General features: G+C 48.1%; 2 protein-coding genes and 1 long non-coding RNA gene across 8 annotated transcripts; 2 read left to right on the top strand and 1 right to left on the bottom strand.

Annotated features, from left to right (window-relative positions):
• The first annotated feature begins 1,048 nt into the window (after nucleotides 1-1,048).
• On the top strand, nucleotides 1,049-10,954 carry LOC103627329 (sugar transport protein 6-like). 5 transcript variants are annotated; one of them, XM_008647637.4, is made up of 6 exons: nucleotides 1,049-1,313; nucleotides 1,424-1,488; nucleotides 1,571-1,885; nucleotides 9,255-9,534; nucleotides 9,655-10,305; nucleotides 10,415-10,954. In XM_008647637.4, exons 4-6 carry the CDS (start codon nucleotides 9,268-9,270, stop codon nucleotides 10,709-10,711), a joined length of 1,215 nt encoding a protein of 404 aa, XP_008645859.1. In that variant the 5' UTR covers nucleotides 1,049-1,313; nucleotides 1,424-1,488; nucleotides 1,571-1,885; nucleotides 9,255-9,267; the 3' UTR covers nucleotides 10,712-10,954. The 5 variants fall into 5 exon arrangements, with proteins under 5 accessions (XP_008645859.1, XP_008645860.1, XP_008645861.1 ...); NM_001301492.1 differs by having other exon boundaries at nucleotides 1,132-1,313; nucleotides 1,584-1,885; nucleotides 10,415-10,775; XM_008647638.4 differs by lacking the exon at nucleotides 1,571-1,885 and having other exon boundaries at nucleotides 1,061-1,313.
• A 249-nt stretch (nucleotides 10,955-11,203) lies between these two features.
• LOC103627327 (uncharacterized) lies at nucleotides 11,204-12,943 on the bottom strand. Its single transcript, XR_553538.4, has 3 exons — nucleotides 12,469-12,943; nucleotides 12,008-12,318; nucleotides 11,204-11,904 (listed from the first exon to the last, which is right to left on the bottom strand). It is a non-coding gene; the product is annotated as an uncharacterized lncRNA (long non-coding RNA).
• A 121-nt stretch (nucleotides 12,944-13,064) lies between these two features.
• On the top strand, nucleotides 13,065-16,774 carry LOC100383737 (10A19I.15). 2 transcript variants are annotated; one of them, NM_001176374.1, is made up of 5 exons: nucleotides 13,065-13,293; nucleotides 14,505-14,577; nucleotides 14,753-14,962; nucleotides 15,538-15,913; nucleotides 16,395-16,773. In NM_001176374.1, exons 3-5 carry the CDS (start codon nucleotides 14,753-14,755, stop codon nucleotides 16,535-16,537), a joined length of 729 nt encoding a protein of 242 aa, NP_001169845.1. In that variant the 5' UTR covers nucleotides 13,065-13,293; nucleotides 14,505-14,577; the 3' UTR covers nucleotides 16,538-16,773. The 2 variants fall into 2 exon arrangements, with proteins under 2 accessions (NP_001169845.1, XP_008644103.1); XM_008645881.3 differs by having other exon boundaries at nucleotides 13,161-13,293; nucleotides 14,753-14,887; nucleotides 16,395-16,774.
• Nucleotides 16,775-16,778: the final 4 nt, after the last annotated feature.

Genomic DNA, 16,778 nt, shown 5'->3' with positions numbered 1-16,778 from the left:
CCGTCTTCCGGGTCTTAGCCCGAGTCCGAGCCCTGGGGTCGGGCGGAGCGGAGTTCGCCGTCTTCCGGGTCTTAGCCCGAGTCCGAGCCCTGGGGTCGGGCGGAGCGGAGTTCGCCGTCTTCCGGGTCCTAGCCCGAGTCCGAGCCCTGGGGTCGGGCGGGGCGGAGTTCGCCGTGGCGCCTTTGGCGAGGCCTGACTGCCTGTCAGACTTACTCTGTCGAGTGGCGCTGCAGTCGGAGTGGCGCAGGCGGCGCTGCCCTTCTGTCAGACTGGCCAGTGGAGCGGTGGAGTGACGGCGGTCACCTCGGCTCTGCCGGAGGCGCGTGTCAGGATAGAGGTGTCAGGCCTCCTGTGCGTTAAATGCCCCTGCAATTTGGTCAGTCGGTGTGGTGATTTAGTCAAGGTTGCTTCTGAGCGAAGCCAAGGCCTTGGGCGAGCCGGTGATGTGTCCGCCATAAAAAGGGGGCCTCGGGCGAGACGGAAGTCTCTCGAGGTCGGCTGCCTTCGGCCGAGGCTAGGCTCGGGTGAAGCGTGATCGAGTCACTCGTGTGGACTGATCCCTGACTTAATCATGCCCATCAGGCCTTTGCAGCTTTATGCTGATGGGGGTTACCAGCTGAGAATTAGGCGTTTTGAGGGTACCCCTAATTATGGTCCCCGACAGGGTTGGAGAGGATTAGTATATGGGAATGAGGATATGTTGGCTCGTATTTCGTGATCTAATTCTGGTCCTGATCTGATCTCCACGGCAGGCAGGCAGGCAGCCCGGCACCCGGCTTGGCAGCGACAGCGGTACGAGTCGGGATCTGATTCTGATCTACTTGTGTCACTTGACCGTGTGCGCTAGGACGCCGGCAACTAGCACCCCCAAAGCGGTTGCTCTCCCTCGACCTCGCGATCGCGGCCTGTGCGCTACCAAAAAAGAACGCCTGCGCGGTCGCGGCGCACGCTGCCTCACATGCATGACCACACGTAGACGCCGTAGCAGCCTAGCAGGAGGCAGGTAGCACCGGCGCCGCGGCCCCCCCCCCCCCCCCCCCCCCCCCCCCCCCCAAGGCCCCAGCGGACACGCCAGCTTTACAGTACCTCGCTCGGCACGCCCATCGAAACCCGCTTGCTCGCCTCCGCTGTCTGCTCTATCCACCACCCCCGCCCACATCACCAGAGCACCCGAGGCTTGTCTTCCTTCCTCTCACATCCGTACATAGAAAAAAAAAGAAGAAATAGGGATACCGGAGCCGAACTCCGGCGGACCATCTGGTATTCTGGTCTGGCACTCTGGCGTGAGAAAAGGAAACTGAATTGAAGCACAGGTTCGCGGTCTATCTCGCACTCCCTCCCACCTACCCACTTTCTCTCCTCTCGCTTTCTCCTCTCTCGTTCTTGACACTCCTTGTGATCGCCACCCGCGCGGCCACTGCAGATCGATCGAGAGAGGCGAACGGCAGTCGGCAGGCGAGAAAGAAGTGCTGACGCCTCGTTTCCGTCGTACGTCTCCTCGGGCCTTCAACCTTCGCCTCCATCGTCTTCTTGTCTCTTCCTAGTTCCTACGTCCTGATAAGGATCACAGCTGTTGCTGACAGGCACGCACCACTACTACTCGCCCAGTCCGCCGCTCTCCCGCGGATCCTTCACCTCCACTCCATTCCGAGGATCTCATTAGCACGCTCTCCGGCGCGGCGGCGGCCCTTCCTCCGAGACCAGGAGCTCGCCGCCGGAGTCAGTGAGTGAGGGGTACGTGGTCGCCGTCCGTTTCCGACAGTCCGCGGGGCCCGCGGAGCGTAAAGCAAGGACGCAGCCAAGGGAGAGAGGGGGAGGGAAGCAAGTGGATCTGTGCTAGCTGTTGCGGTATTCTCCGGAACACTCTCCACCAGGCACAGAGCAGGTCAGAAATCCCTCCTTCCTTCCTTCTCCGGCCCTCCTTATCCTTCCCTTGCAATTGCAACGCATTCACAGAAGAAGAAGAAAAAAAAAGAGAAGGGGGTTAGGCGAGTGATGTGACGTCACAAGATTCGAAAGCGCCAAAGCGGGTTTGGGAAAGCCGTGTAGCTCGCCCAGCCCTCGCCCTCGCAGCGCTGCGCGTCGCATTCGCATCAACGATACAACGAACGGTCTGGAAGGGAATGTGTTAGCTACCTAAGGAGAAGAAGAGGGGATAGCTTGGGGAAGAAGAGAATGGCAGGGAACGGAGAGTTTCTTAGAGATTCAGAATAGTTTTCATTACCAGCATACCCTTCCTGAACACACACACTCATTATTTATACTAGCAGGCACTGGTAGCCCAGACCCGCCTGTCAGCCACAAGACATTACACCCACTCAGGACCAGAAATACGGACATTGGCGCGGCGCTTGCGACCGACCTGTTTCTCCACCAAGTCTGGCTTCAACGTCTCCCCTGGTGATGGATCAGTAGCTGGTGGTGTAGTAACATTCCCCGGCCCTTGAAAACCTGATTGTCCCCAAGCAGGAGCAAAAGGAAAGCATTGTTGGAGAGCGTCTCTGTCTTCCCAAGTGGCCAGATCGCGCGGCAGCTCGGACCATTCCACTAGGACCTGTTGCACCAGTCTATTGCCTTTTGTAATTCCCCTGGTCTGTAGAATGTTAAGTGGAATACTGAACTCGGGTATAGATGGTGGTAGAGTCGTATGAGCAGCACCTTTGAAACCTGTCGCCAAGCGGAGTTGAGATACGTGAACGACAGGGTGAATTTTGCTCGAGGCTGGCAGGTCCAAGCGGTATGCAACGTTACCAACTCTCTCAGTGACCTGATAAGGTCCAAAATACTTGTAGCTGAGCTTGTGATGCGCTCTAGGCATGACAGATGACTGCACATAAGGTTGGAGCTTCATGTAAACCCAGTCCCCGACCTCAAAGGAACGCTCAGATCTGCCTTTGTCTGCCTGACGTTGCATACGGATCTGGGCGCGAACCAAGTGTTGATGGACTAGATGTTGCATCATGGAACGCTCCAGCAGCCAATCCGACAATGTGCCAGACACGTTAGGTGTCACTTCAATACCCAGAGAACGAGGCTTGCGGCCATAGAGGACTTCAAAAGGGGATGAACCTAAAGCTGAGTGAAAACTGGTGTTGTACCAATATTCGGCCGTTGGAAGCCACACTGACCATTTTTTAGGACAGGCACTGACGAAACATCGCAGAAAAGTCTCAAGGCATTGATTAACTCTCTCCGTTTGGCCGTCCGATTGGGGGTGATAAGAAGAACTCATGCGTAGTTCTGCACCTGCGAGTTTGAAGAGCTGCTGCCAAAACTGGCTAGTGAATATTGGGTCTCGATCTGATATAACAGCAAGTGGAAACCCATGGAGACGATACACTTGGGACAGAAACAGCTGGGCAACAGAAGTAGCTGTGTATGGATGTGATAGTGGAAGAAAGTGAGCAAACTTGGTGAACTTGTCTACCACCACGAGAATGCAATCCGCCGATCCAGAACGAGGTAGGCCTTCCACAAAATCTAAAGAAATAGTGTGCCAAGCTGTTGTAGGAATCGGCAAGGGCTGAAGTTTGCCCGGGTATGCTGACCGGTCCGGCTTTGCTTGTAAACAGATTTGGCAATTTTTGACAAAGTCCTGCACACTCTGTTTGAGTTTACTCCATGCGAACAGTTGCTTGACCCGACAATACGTGACTGGAATGCCAGAGTGACCACCCACTGGAGAACAGTGCAGAGCCGACAAAATTCTATGTTTAAGTTGGTCATCACTGCCCACCCAAATTCTGCCCTTGTATTTCAGCAGCCCATTTTGAAGTGTATAATGAGGCACAGCATTGGGGTCAAGAGAAAGCTTCGCCAACAAGGACTGAGCATCTGAATCTAGAGTGTAACTGGCTTGAACGTCCAGCAACCACTGAGGTACAGATACTGATATAGCCTGACAGTCAGCTGTTGCACGGCGGGATAAAGCATCGGCCACACGATTCTCAGACCCAGGCCGGTATTGGATTTTATATTGTAACCCAAGCAATTTGGTGAAAACCTTATGCTGCCAAGGGGTGTGAAGACGTTGCTCGTTCAATTGGGTCAAGCTTTTGTGGTCAGTAAGAATGACAAATTCATGATGCTGAAGATAATACCGCCATTGTTGGACTGCCAGGATAACAGCGAGGTACTCCTTTTCATAAGTTGACAAGCCGCGAGATTTTGGACCTAGCGCCTTGCTGAGAAAAGCGAGGGGGTGACCATGCTGCATAAGGACTGCCCCGACTCCTACTGCACTGGCATCGGTTTCGAGAAAGAATGGGGCAGTGAAATTCGGCAAGGACAGAACTGGAGCCTGAGTAAGAGCAGTCTTCAAGGTCTGAAATGCACAGGCGTGGTCACTGGTCCAAATATACAAAACTCCTTTCTTCAGCAATGCAGTGAGAGGTTGGCAGATAACGCCAAAGTGGCGTATAAACTTGCGATAATAACCGGCGAGGCCCAAGAAGCTGCGCAATTCCTTAACACAAGAAGGTTCTGGCCAGTGCGCAATAGCTTCGATTTTAACTGGATCAGTTGAGACTCCCTTTGAACTGACAACATGTCCTAGATAGGAAACCTGTTGTTGGGCGAACTTGCACTTGGAAAACTTAACCTTCCAAGCATCAGCAGAGAGCAGATCAAACACCTGTTCCAAATGACTGATATGCTCAGCTAGGGACGCACTGTAAACCAGAATGTCATCAAAAAATACGAGTGCACATTTCCTTAATAACGGAGCTAGGGTATGGTTCATCGCCTTCTGAAATGTGCCAGGAGCCCCCGTCAGCCCAAATGCCATAACTCGGAACTCGTAGTGTCCCAAATGAGTCTGAAAAGCAGTTTTGTGAGCTTCACCGTCCTTCAGCAAAATCTGGTGGAATCCTGCTCGAAGATCCAAAATTGAAAACCAGGAAGCACCAAATAATTCATCAAGCAGCTCATCAATTACAGGCACTGGGTACTTGGCTTTCACAGTGAGGGCATTAAGGTGTCTGTAGTCTACACAAAAGCGCCAAGTATTGTCCTTCTTCTTCACCAACAACACAGGAGAAGAAAATGCACTGGTGCTATGCTGGATCAATCCACTTTGTAGCATCTCGGTGACCTGAGACTCTATCTCATCCTTCATAGCAGGTGAGAAACGATACGGCCGAATACTGACAGGTCGAGCACCATCAATGAGTGTAATAGAATGATCACAGGACCGGCTGGGCGGCAATGTAGTTGGCGGCTGAAAAAGATCCTGATAGCGCTGAAGCAAGTAGGTAATAGGCTGGGGCAGGGACATGTCCACAACGCAGTGCAGCTCGGCAGAAGTGTCCTGCAACTCAGACACCGGCCAAACCTCCAATATTGTACCCACAGGAACCAGGGGTTCATAACCTTGTAATATAACCGTCTGTCCAGAGTGAGGGATAGAAAGCCATTTGTGTTTCCAGTCCACCATCATGGGACTAAATTGCTCAAGCCAATCCATACCCAGGATAATGTCATAATACGGAAGGGGAATGACTTTAAATGTTGTACAGAATTCCAACTCCTGAACGGACCAGGTAGCATTGGGAAGCTCCAATGGACAATGCAGAATTCCACCATTAGCAACTGTTACTGCTAGTGGAGTCTCCAAACTCACGAACCCAGACAATGAAGAAGTGCGAGAAGTGTTTAGAAAACAGTGAGAACTGCCCGAATCCAAGAGTATCAACATGTTCTCATCCTGAAGCTGGCCTTGAAGCCGGAAGGATCTAGACGGAGCCTTCTTTGGGGATATGGCTTCTGTTGACAGCAGGACCATGAAGGTTTCAGCAGAATCTTCAAATTCGCCCTCTGATTCCTGGGGTTCCGAAGAAAACATTTCCCACAGTTCTTGGACAGCATGTAACTGAATAGTGTTCGCACACTTATGACCCTTGCTCCATTTTTCAGCACAGAACTGACAAAGGCCTCGTGCTCGCCGATAAGCGCGCAATGATGCTACCTTGCTGTCAGCAGACGCAGGTGGTGTAGCCGCAGCTGATTTGGAACTGCCCAGCTGTTTTCCCCACCGAGAAGGCTGGCCTTGTTGAAAAACAGCCCGTGTAGAGTGTGCATGATCCACGCGGCCAGACTCCCGACGACGAGAGGTCTCCGCCTCCTCCTGCAACAATGCCAAAGCACAAGCAGTATCCAAGTCGCCCGGACGTTGAACAAGAATAACAGATTTAATGTCATCACGGAGGCCATCTATGAACTTCATAGTATAATATAATGGATCAGTGGTGTGTTCATAAGTGACCAGTAAATCAATAAGCTCACTAAAGCGATCCACATAATCTTGCACCGTGGAGGTTTGGCGAATGTGAAATAGCTTACGAATTACTAACTCATGCTGCTCACGACCAAACCTATCATTAATGGACTGGCAGAATTGTCGCCACGACATGGATGGAAGTCGTGGTTCGACAGATTGTAACCAACGATCAGCAACTCCCACAAAATGCATTGTAGCCACTTCAACCCACATAGATGCTTCAGTAGCATACATATGGAAATACTTTTCACATTTGGATTGCCATAGTTTCGGATTGGATCCATCGAACGAAGGAAAATTCAACTTAGGCAATCCTCCCAACTGGCGTGGCGACCATCCACGGGGATCTGGCTCATTAAACCCTACACTACCAGGTTGGGGAAAGGTGAACGAAGGAGAAGCATAGGGGTTGTGCATACCCGTGACCGGGTAGCGGGCGTCAGCACCGGGGTGCCAAGGTCCGCTATCCCGGTGATGTGAGTCGTTGCGGTGCCCAAAACGAGGGCCGTCGGCGACATCCCCGGCGACAGATGAGCGTCCCGGTGCCGACCCGTGCGCGCCCAGCACGCCCGGCATGTGGAAGCCGTCGGCGCGCGCACCCCGGGACCACTGGATCTCCATCTTCGACACTTCCGATCGAAGCCAATCCACGGAGGAGTGGAGATCATCGAGGGACGCATCCACGCGTGGACGCCAGAACTCGTAGATGCCCGCGGTAGACTCGAGCGCCGCCACCCGGTAACCCAGGTCGGCCTCGATCTGCCCGATTTTGGCGTCCGTCGAGGCATCCGCAGCGGTAAGGTGTGCCTCAACATCAGCACGAAGGGTGCCCGAAAACTCCGACAAGGATTGCGCAGCCTCCGTCGCCCTGGACTCCAGAGTGCTGACCCGAGATTCCCATTTGCTGTCGAGGAGTTGCAGCCTCTTGTCCAACTCCGATAGGAGGGCTCTGGTTTGGGATTCCAGCGCCAAGGTCAAGGTGGGATCGATCTGGGACGGGGACGCCATAGATCGCAAGGGAACGAAGCCCTCTGATACCAGGTTGTTAGCTACCTAAGGAGAAGAAGAGGGGATAGCTTGGGGAAGAAGAGAATGGCAGGGAACGGAGAGTTTCTTAGAGATTCAGAATAGTTTTCATTACCAGCATACCCTTCCTGAACACACACACTCATTATTTATACTAGCAGGCACTGGTAGCCCAGACCCGCCTGTCAGCCACAAGACATTACACCCACTCAGGACCAGAAATACGGACATTGGCGCGGCGCTTGCGACCGACCTGTTTCTCCACCAAGTCTGGCTTCAACGTCTCCCCTGGTGATGGATCAGTAGCTGGTGGTGTAGTAACAGAATGGGGTTCTGTCTGTCTCCGTGGACGAAGCCATGAATTGGCTCCGTCGTTCGTTTCCGGGCTCTGCCTCCCCTGCGTGTCTCAGCGAAGTTTTGAGGTGGAAGAAAGCATATTGATCACCCGACCCGAGTCACCGCATTGATGCTATGCTATCAGCACTCTGCCTCACTTTTCTTTAGACGCATCGGCTTGGTAAACGCATAGTACGAGTAGTCGGCGGCTTAGCTAGATGATAAACGAGTGTGTGTGCGCGCGCGGGCGCATTGCGATGTACTCTCATATACTGTGGTGTGGCTTTCATAAGCGCCAAGCCCATGAATGATCCAAGTCCAAGTCCACGGGAGCCGGGCACGGGCTTCCTTTTTATCGTCTGAAAAACAATTTAAAGAGAGAGAGAGATCGTCACGGCATAGGAAACTGCCAGCGGGGTGCTCGGAATCTCCAACATGTGGCTCTTGTTGCTCGGCGTCTGCACTCTGCACTCCGCAGCTGGAAAAAGGCGACACGCACGCTGGACCTCTAGTCCTCTACTAGCTTAGCTTCTGGCTGGGAGAGTGTCACATGAGCCTACGTTCAGTGACCACTACCCCGATTATTGTTGCCCGGCCTGTTCATCCGACGGAGGAACCTTCACGAGCTGGGAATATTCCGTGGAATCTGTTCGAGGCAACGGGGTGCCATGCAATGCAATGCAATGCATCGCCCTCTTCCCAAGTTCCCATATATATATATATATATATATATATATATATTTATTTTTTACTATGCTGGATCCAAGTTATCCGCTGAGACTGAGGTCTTGATATAACTTAGATCCAATCTCACACCAACACCCCCTTTTATTACTTTTCGCTCACAAATCGTCCAGACTCACTTGCCTACTCCAGGATGCCCATGAGGCCATGATTCGTCTCTAGTAATCAGTGCCTAAAAGGAACCCACAAGAAGCAACTGAACACTAAGGGGGTGTTTGGGAGTGAAGTTTTTTCACAGTTTTGGAAGAATACTGCAATATTCTCAAATACTGCAGTATTATATACAGAATGGTGTTTGTCAAGTTGGCTAAAATCTCTGTTTTTAAAACTGAAGTATTGCAAATACTATAGTTAAGGGGGTGTTTGGGAGTGAAGTTTTTTCACAGTTTTGGAAGAATACTGCAGTATTCTCAAATACTGCAGTATTATATACAGAATGGTGTTTGGCAAGTTGGCTAAAATCTCTGTTTTTAAAACTGAAGTATTGCAAATACTATAGTTGTTTTAAGGTATTCTAAACTTAGGTCTGGACCTCAGTTTCCAAAATTGTGGTATTGTAAACTGCAGTATTGTCATGACTAAAGTATACTGTAGTATTTCAAAAACTGTGGTTTTCAAAAACTTTGTTCCCAAACAGGGCCTAAGTAGTTCGTGCAGCTTACCAAGTAGCTAGTCAGAGTCTACGACGGAATTATAAGATTTTAGCAATGCCATCAGGTTTAAACACACTTTCAAGTTTTACATTTGCTATTCTTCAGCATGTACACTCTAACACTTCAAAGTTCTATGCTTGCTATTCTTCAGCATGTACACACACTTCTTGTTTGTTACCGCACATGCATTGGCCCTGATAATTTGCTTTGGCATGCAGGTGTGCTCAGAATATGCAGTCATCTGCGATGGCGTTCTTCCCTAGCGTTGCCACGGCGAAGCTGGAGCTGAACTCTCTGTACAGGAAGTACGTGGACATGTTCGGTGTATCATCAAACAACTCTACCGTTGGCTCTCACACCATCCACAAGATGTCGCACCTTCCTGTCCTGCTGGTCGATCGTACATTCTTCAGCACCGGTACTGCTATTCAGAGCATTGCCATCAGCTATGGAGCTCTTATTCGTAGGTGGTTACTGGGCGGAACTTCTGTTGCACAGGTCAGTTGCTGAATGCGCGCTCGAGAGAACGGACTTCATATATGCTGCTTTATTTCGGTTTATCCGTGATATTAATTAAGTGACCAATTAACACATCTCTAACTGGACAAAATTTGGCAGCACGCGATGATATCCCGTGCTGCTATGAACTCGCTTCCTTGCTGTGCCTTCCTGCCATTCTTTGCCAGCGTTGGTGCTCTAATGACCAAGCTCTGTGGCTGCACTATGATTCCAGACCGTTTTTCTGGTTGGCAATCTGTCCTTGGCCAAAGTGCTAACCTCCGTGGAGAACCAGTTCTGGTCGTGGACAATAATGAGCTGGGCAATGATCAGACATTATCGAGCTTTCTTGGGCGCAAGCGAGATTACGTCGGTCTCGGTCTAGCGCTTCAGTGCATCTGTTACCCTGCATGTCTGAAGGTTGCTGAGTTCCCCCAGAAGAATCTCAGCTTCAGCAGGCAGTGGATGCGAAGTGGCCATGACACGAGCGCAATCTGGAGGGCCATGGCGAGGAATGAGCAATACCTGGCATTCGTCGTAGTCCTGGCGGCCTTGCAGCTCTTCCTGCGGCTAGCCCGGGTGAACGTCACCATCCTGTTCCTGCCAATGCTGTCCCAGGCCGTGAGTTCCAGGAGCAGCCCAGCGGTGATCGGCAACGTTCTGCTGGTTCTGGTGACCTCCTGCGGAGTTCTTGGATCTGCACTCTCAGTGAAACAGTTCGGCCGGGAGGTGACGTTCGCTATCGGTGCCATCGTGATGGTAATTTGCCAGGTAACCGAAAGAAGTCAATTTTTTTGTAAAAAAAAAAACTAAGACACTCAAACGTGTTCTTGAAAAACAAGCAACTGATACTGTTCATGGTCGAAATTTTGTCTGCAAGGTCGCGATTCCACTGATCATGGAAGTCCAGATCGGGGTTGGCGGAGGAACGCGCATGCCGGTGGGTTACACGGCCGCGACGTTCGCCCTGACGTGCGTCGTGTCCTGCGGCCTCAGCTGGTCGTGGGGCTCGTTCTTCTGGACCTTACCTGGCAGGAAGGTTCACTCGGCCGGACACGTTCTGGCCGTGGCTCTGAACCTGGGCGTCTGCTTCGCCCAGATGCGGTACTTCCTGCTGATGCTGTGCAGGCTGAAGAACGCCACCCTTGCGTACTATGCGCTGTGGATCTGGTCGTGATTGGGATTCAGCTGAGGGAGAATGCGTAGCTAGATGAGTGCGTGTTAACTCTGGTTACTTGAGTAGGAGGCTAGTTTGGTGGATGTAAATACTTCTCTTGGCTTGGCTTGTACAGAGTTCTGGCGCTATTTCTGATGGCTCCGTAGATAGCAACTGTAGGGCTTGGTTGCACTTCCTATGCTAATGGCTGTTCTACTAACTGTGTGGCGCTCAATAAAGCTGTTATGGTTGGCATGGTCGCTACAGGGTTATCAATTAAGCGGATATGTGGCTGACCAATCGGACACTTTCAAATTCAGGGATGGGATATAATTTTTTTTCTCCCACGGGTAATTTTTTATGTCTAAGGTTTGTTATTCAATTCGAGGCAATCCAAACATGACCGCCACGGCCGGATGGTATTTCGACGTGGGCCATAGGAAACGCCGGCGTGAAGAAGCGCTTCCAGTACCAGTACCAGTGCTTTGACCCATATGATAATATGGAGGGCAATAGTGCTAGTATAGGTAAGCATAATCGAACAATTCTGTTCCTTTACAAGTTTCTTCTCTATGCAGCTCATATCTTTTATTGGTTTATTACGAAATAATTAATTCAGGTGAAACCACCGAAAAAAGTATTTTACAAGTACGAGGGCAATTGTCAGTCTTGCAAACTTTAGAATTTCCCTGTTTCATATCATATGCGCACACAGAATTACTACGCCTGGTGAAGCGAGTGGTGGAGGATCACCTATACATTGCCCCCTCCGCTTTTGTTGCAAGGAGGAAACAATGCATAAAACAATTTATGCAAATTCTTTTCTTATCTGTAATAATGTGCTTGATAAAAGATTGACATCAAATTTCATACATATATATAATTTAAAAATATTATTAAACTTGTCCTAACAATTCGGGTATCAACATTCGTCCCTAAATGTGGTAGGATATACATGCATACCCTATCCATAAAATAAAGGAAAGTTACGAGGATGACACTGACGACTGTGGCGGGGACGACGACCCTGGCATGAATGATGACGACTGTGGCGGGGACGACGACTCTGGCATGAACGATGACTGTGGCTCGAACGATGGGTGTGGCGGGGATGATGGCGGTGTCCCTTGATCTTCGTCGTGGAACAATCTTTTAAGTAGATCCAAATTCTTAGGTGGTTCATTTATCATATGCTTAAATACGTTCGCACATTTCTAGAAAAATGAAACAAACAAACATATATATAATTAGAATATACTAATACTTGAACAATACAATTAATTAGATTTAATCAAAGAGATACGTGCAAGAGAATACCTTTGTCTTTTTTATGTACATCCTGCGGCTTTTCAACTCTCCCATATTTGACGAGTGGATACGAAACAGAACATAACTGTCATACAGCTGTTTCATACAGTTCCATTTGTTCATCAGAGTCTTTTTTGAAACTGTTGAATTCACCGTAGAAAATTTTTGCGACAAGTATTCCAGAGCCTCGTCATGTAAGGAGGGCTGCCTCTGGGTTATTAGCCCGTCGTCAAGCAATTGAACGCAGCTCCTGCAAAAAAAAGTGTCCAGATTCGAATCCCAGCGGAACCTACCCTCGTTCTCGGCCATATTTTTTCAATCTACAAAAAAAAAAAAAAAATCGAACGAACTCACCAAAAAAAGAACTTTAAATTACGACGAAGCATATACATAAGTCTTTCATCTATAGTGTAATAACATATCAGTACAAAGTATGTATTTACAGATAGCACAGGGATAAGAAAACTCACTTAAAACTGCCGTGTACGTACAAGAGGGCAATAATGCACGACTGATGAGGTGCCTCTCTATCTGACTGTCTGGACTGTATGCTATACCGCCTACGGCCAGCAGCTGGAGATTGATGTGGATTTTTCAGATCGCGTTTTGTCTCTCTCTGGAGGCCATGCCCATGGGAAGAATAAATATAAGGCAGAAGCCACGAATTAATGGCGTGCATGCATGGGCAGCATGCAGCAACAGCACTCTTCCGTGAAGAGGACCGAGTCCTCTGTTTCTTCCGTTCTTATCCAAGCGAACAACAGGAATTGGTCTTGGTTCTTGTGTGATCTCGCTGGCGCGGGGGAAGCCTTGCTGGCGTCATCACCGCGTGCTTCCCGAATGGCGCTCAATAAATAAAACTATTATTATTACGGATAGCATGGTCGCTAGCTACATGGTTATCAGTAAGCCCGTTTTTTGTTTTTGTTTTTTCAGATGTGTGGCTGAATCTGGCAATGGAACAACTGTAGGTCTAGTACACAGAATTTCAGTCACGGAAGGCGAAGGATGGTATTTTAAGGTGGGCCGTAGGAAACCCCGACACAAACGAACCCCATCCGCCAAATTGGCTCGTGTTGCCGGGCTACACAAACGAGCCCATTCAGGGGATTCTTTATTTTATCTCATATTTTAACGTATTTAATAATTTAGAAATTATAACAAAATAAAACTAAAATAACTAAAAATTAGTCACAGTAAACCAAACATCCATTCCTTCATCCCGTGTCCGCCGCCGGCGAGTCTACCCAGCCGCGGGGCTCGGTGCCCCGGCCATCCATCCCCTGCGAATCTCGGTGAGTCCACGACTTCCTTTCCCTCTGCTCTCCTCATCATGCTCCCTGTGCCTCACTGAATCCTGCGCCCGGCGCAGTGGTCGTGGCGCTGAGCCTGGCGGCGCGGTGCGTGGACGCCGCGAGGCACGTGCGGCCGAGCCTTCTCGCTGGCTGGCTGCCTTTCTCGGAGTTGGACCTGGACCCTCCGTGGGTTTAAGGAATAGTTGCTAGAGGCTAGAGCAGGGACAGAAGGCAGAGAGTGTCTCCATTAGACCGTGTAACGCTGAACTGTAGATGGGATCTGCTGGAGATAGCCTCAGTCTTTTTTTTTTCCGAAAGGAGATAGCCTCAGTCTTTTTTCACGAAAACAGGGGAGAACAGATGGAAAGGCGATGGTCTGAACCTCCGCTTTGGATCTGTTGGGCAGTGGGCTGCTGGAGTTATGTAAGGAATATGGATGCATCAGCAGGAGATGCCTTCAGCTAGATTTTAATTTTTTTTCTTACTTCTTTCTATAGGAACAGCCATGATCATGATGGCTGATGATCAGCTGAGATGAGATAGTCACGATCTGGAAGGGGTCCTGGATTCCTCTCCAAACGTTTTAGGGCATTATTGAGTGAATTCTTGCTCTTGAAATTTAAATGCCGTGATAAAAAGAGTAGCGTATCCTACTAGCTCCCTCTACCTGTTCTACTATGAAAAGTTGCTTTATAAAATGTTTTCTAAAACAGTTTCATCCAATGAACAAAAATATCTCTCTCTACTCAAATCTATAAACTGCAGCTGATGTGTTGGAGCAGAGCTACATGTTTCTTTTTCTTTTCTAGAACCATAAGTATTTTTGCACATGTGCCAAGCTTCTTGTGGCTCATTTAAATAAAAATATCTCTCTCTACTCAAGTCTACATTGCATAGTAGCTTTTAGTATGTCTCCAGCACGATTACTATCACTTTTAGAAACCCCACAAAAATTTTAGGGCCTTTGGCTGCTTTCATCTTTGTTGCTTGAAACAGATTTTTTGTCACCTGAGGTTCGTCAACAACTTGTCTGCAAGTATTAAAAAATCATCACGCAATTCTTTTGAAACAGAATGTTTCAAAGGAACAAACGTGGCCTTTCGAGAGATACGACTTGCATTTTCGAAGTTTCATTATTATCTATTATTTGTTGCTTCACAGTAGAAACATCGTTTTGTATATGTTGTCTCACATTCTCATCCAATGAACAGATCCGCCCTCAAAGGGAGTCAAGCCTCCTCCAGCCTTTCCTTTCAAATCGGATTTGTTTGCTCAAGTTGCAAGGTACAGATTCCCTAACACATTGCATATATACAGATCAGTTCGATTGTTGCTTGCTTGAGATTATTTCCACAAACAATGAACTTATATGTACTTGTGAATACATAGCATAATGATGTGATTCCAGATTCATTATGATGTGCCATATGTTTTTTTTGTATTTGATGCTTAAATGTAGATGGATAAGAGGACCAAGGTTGCAGTTTGTGTTGCTGCTGCACATAACTTACTGTCAATGATGGCCGTGATTATTGCGTCTAGAAAAAGAAAACGAAATGCAAGGAGCGCACAGATTACCTATGCACCATTGCATGTGAGTGGTACAGGCTGGGATGAAGATAATTTTGTTATTACTCTGGATGAAGAGCACTATAATGGTTATGTTAAGGTACCATTGGAACATCCTCTACCTGCAATATGTTTATACTCACCACTTCATGCCGATGGTTCTGTCAGTTCCTATCTTTTCCTCAGTCCTTTATAAAAGGGGCTGCTTTAGATTTGTTGCCTGGTCTTATCTTTTTGGCTGTTTGGACCAGCATGTTTTCACGCTTCTTGATGTGTTGTAACCTGTAAAAACTTATCTAAGCAAACAATCTATGATAGATGTATAGCAGTCGCAGGTGGTGAATACTGAGATTGTTACTGGATACCGTCAGGCTTGCTATCAGATTGTGCTGCTAGAGGTAGTAGTTCCTGAGTGAATTGAGCTGTGACAGCGTGCTGACGAGAGGCAACAGGTTTTGCTGTCGCTGCAGCCATCACTTGAGCTTTTCATGTAGTTATTGTGTTGTTGGTCCATACTCCATAGTTATCTTTAGTTCATCACAGGTGGACTAGTGCCACTCATTTCTGAATTTAACATTTCCTCTTTCTGAAAGTTTCTTTCTTCTGTAAGTATATAAGTTATGGTAGGACATATGAGTTGTTTGCTGACTATTATTGTTTCCTATCCAACTGTAGGATGACAAAAGCGATGCTGATTGTTTAAACAAGCCTTTTGAACACTTTGATGAGATGCAAACAATATTTGGAAATACCATGGCCACATGTAAGTTTGCAAAGGATTCCAGTGCAGGTCTAGGTGAAGATGATGAAACTGAAAATGAAGAGGTGACGGCACGTGCTTTCACTAAAAGGCAGTTCGCTTGTGATGATAATGTCGCAACATCTTCTGCAAGCAAGAGCAACAAGAAGGCAAAAAAACGTGACAGTGAAGAGGAGTTGATTGCTGCATTCAAAAGTGTCGCGGATAAGCTATCCAATGCTATTGAGAAGGTTGCCACATGGGACACTGATGTACCAGATGATCTTTTTGACAATTTGCTAAACCTTCCAGGTGTGTGCTCTGTTTGTATGTTGAAACATGAATCCTGTTTTCTATGTTGTGTATGTTGCTTTTGGTGGTTTGTGGAAACCTGAAACCTGTTTTCTATGTTGTCTATGCTTTTGGTGATTTTTGGTAAAAAGAAAGATGTTGTGTATAATGTAACCTGAAACCTGTTTTGCATGGTGGTTTATGAAACCTGAAATGTATTTTGGACATAGGTTGCTGTCCGAACCATACAAGCAGCATGCAAAATAGCACCTTCTTTGCTAACCTTGTATAACCATGTGCCATACAAAACAGCAGCTTCTTTGGTCTGAACCACAGAAGCTTTATCTTCCCCTTTACTATCTTCTGTTGAATCTTATGATGCAGTTGCAATGCTCTATTGATCTTTGATAGTACCTACACAATGCAGCCACTAAATCTGGTTGTAACTCTAGTTACCACTTACCAGCATATATTGTTTTTGACAATTTGCTAAACTTTGCAGGTTTTGAGCAGACCCACATATCTCTGTATTTCAATTATTTGGTGGCGCACCCTCACATTGCTAGAGCCTTCAACAAGTTGCCGTTCGACCACAAGTTAATTTGGGCTCGCAATTTCGCCAGTGAGAAGTTCTCTAGAGTGTGAGGGTAATTAGTAGGTAGATTTGGGCGGCTCTTTTGCTTGAACCACATCGAACAATGAATTGTGGGCTAAGTACGTGTGGATTTTGTAGAAGCCTTGAACTTGATATTATGTGCAAGGCTAGGACACATTATTATGTGTGCTGTGTGGAGTTAATAATATGTGTTTTGTGGACTTAATATTAGTTGTAACATATCCTGAGATGGGGGCAATGGCTATAAGCTTTTTGGTTGAATTCCAGTTT

This window comes from Zea mays, chromosome 5 (assembly GCF_902167145.1).
Source record: "Zea mays cultivar B73 chromosome 5, Zm-B73-REFERENCE-NAM-5.0, whole genome shotgun sequence".
NCBI classification, from domain to species: domain Eukaryota; kingdom Viridiplantae; phylum Streptophyta; class Magnoliopsida; order Poales; family Poaceae; genus Zea; species Zea mays.
The sequence above is the reverse complement of the archived record's forward strand: the minus strand, read 5'-3'. Positions and strand labels throughout refer to the sequence as shown.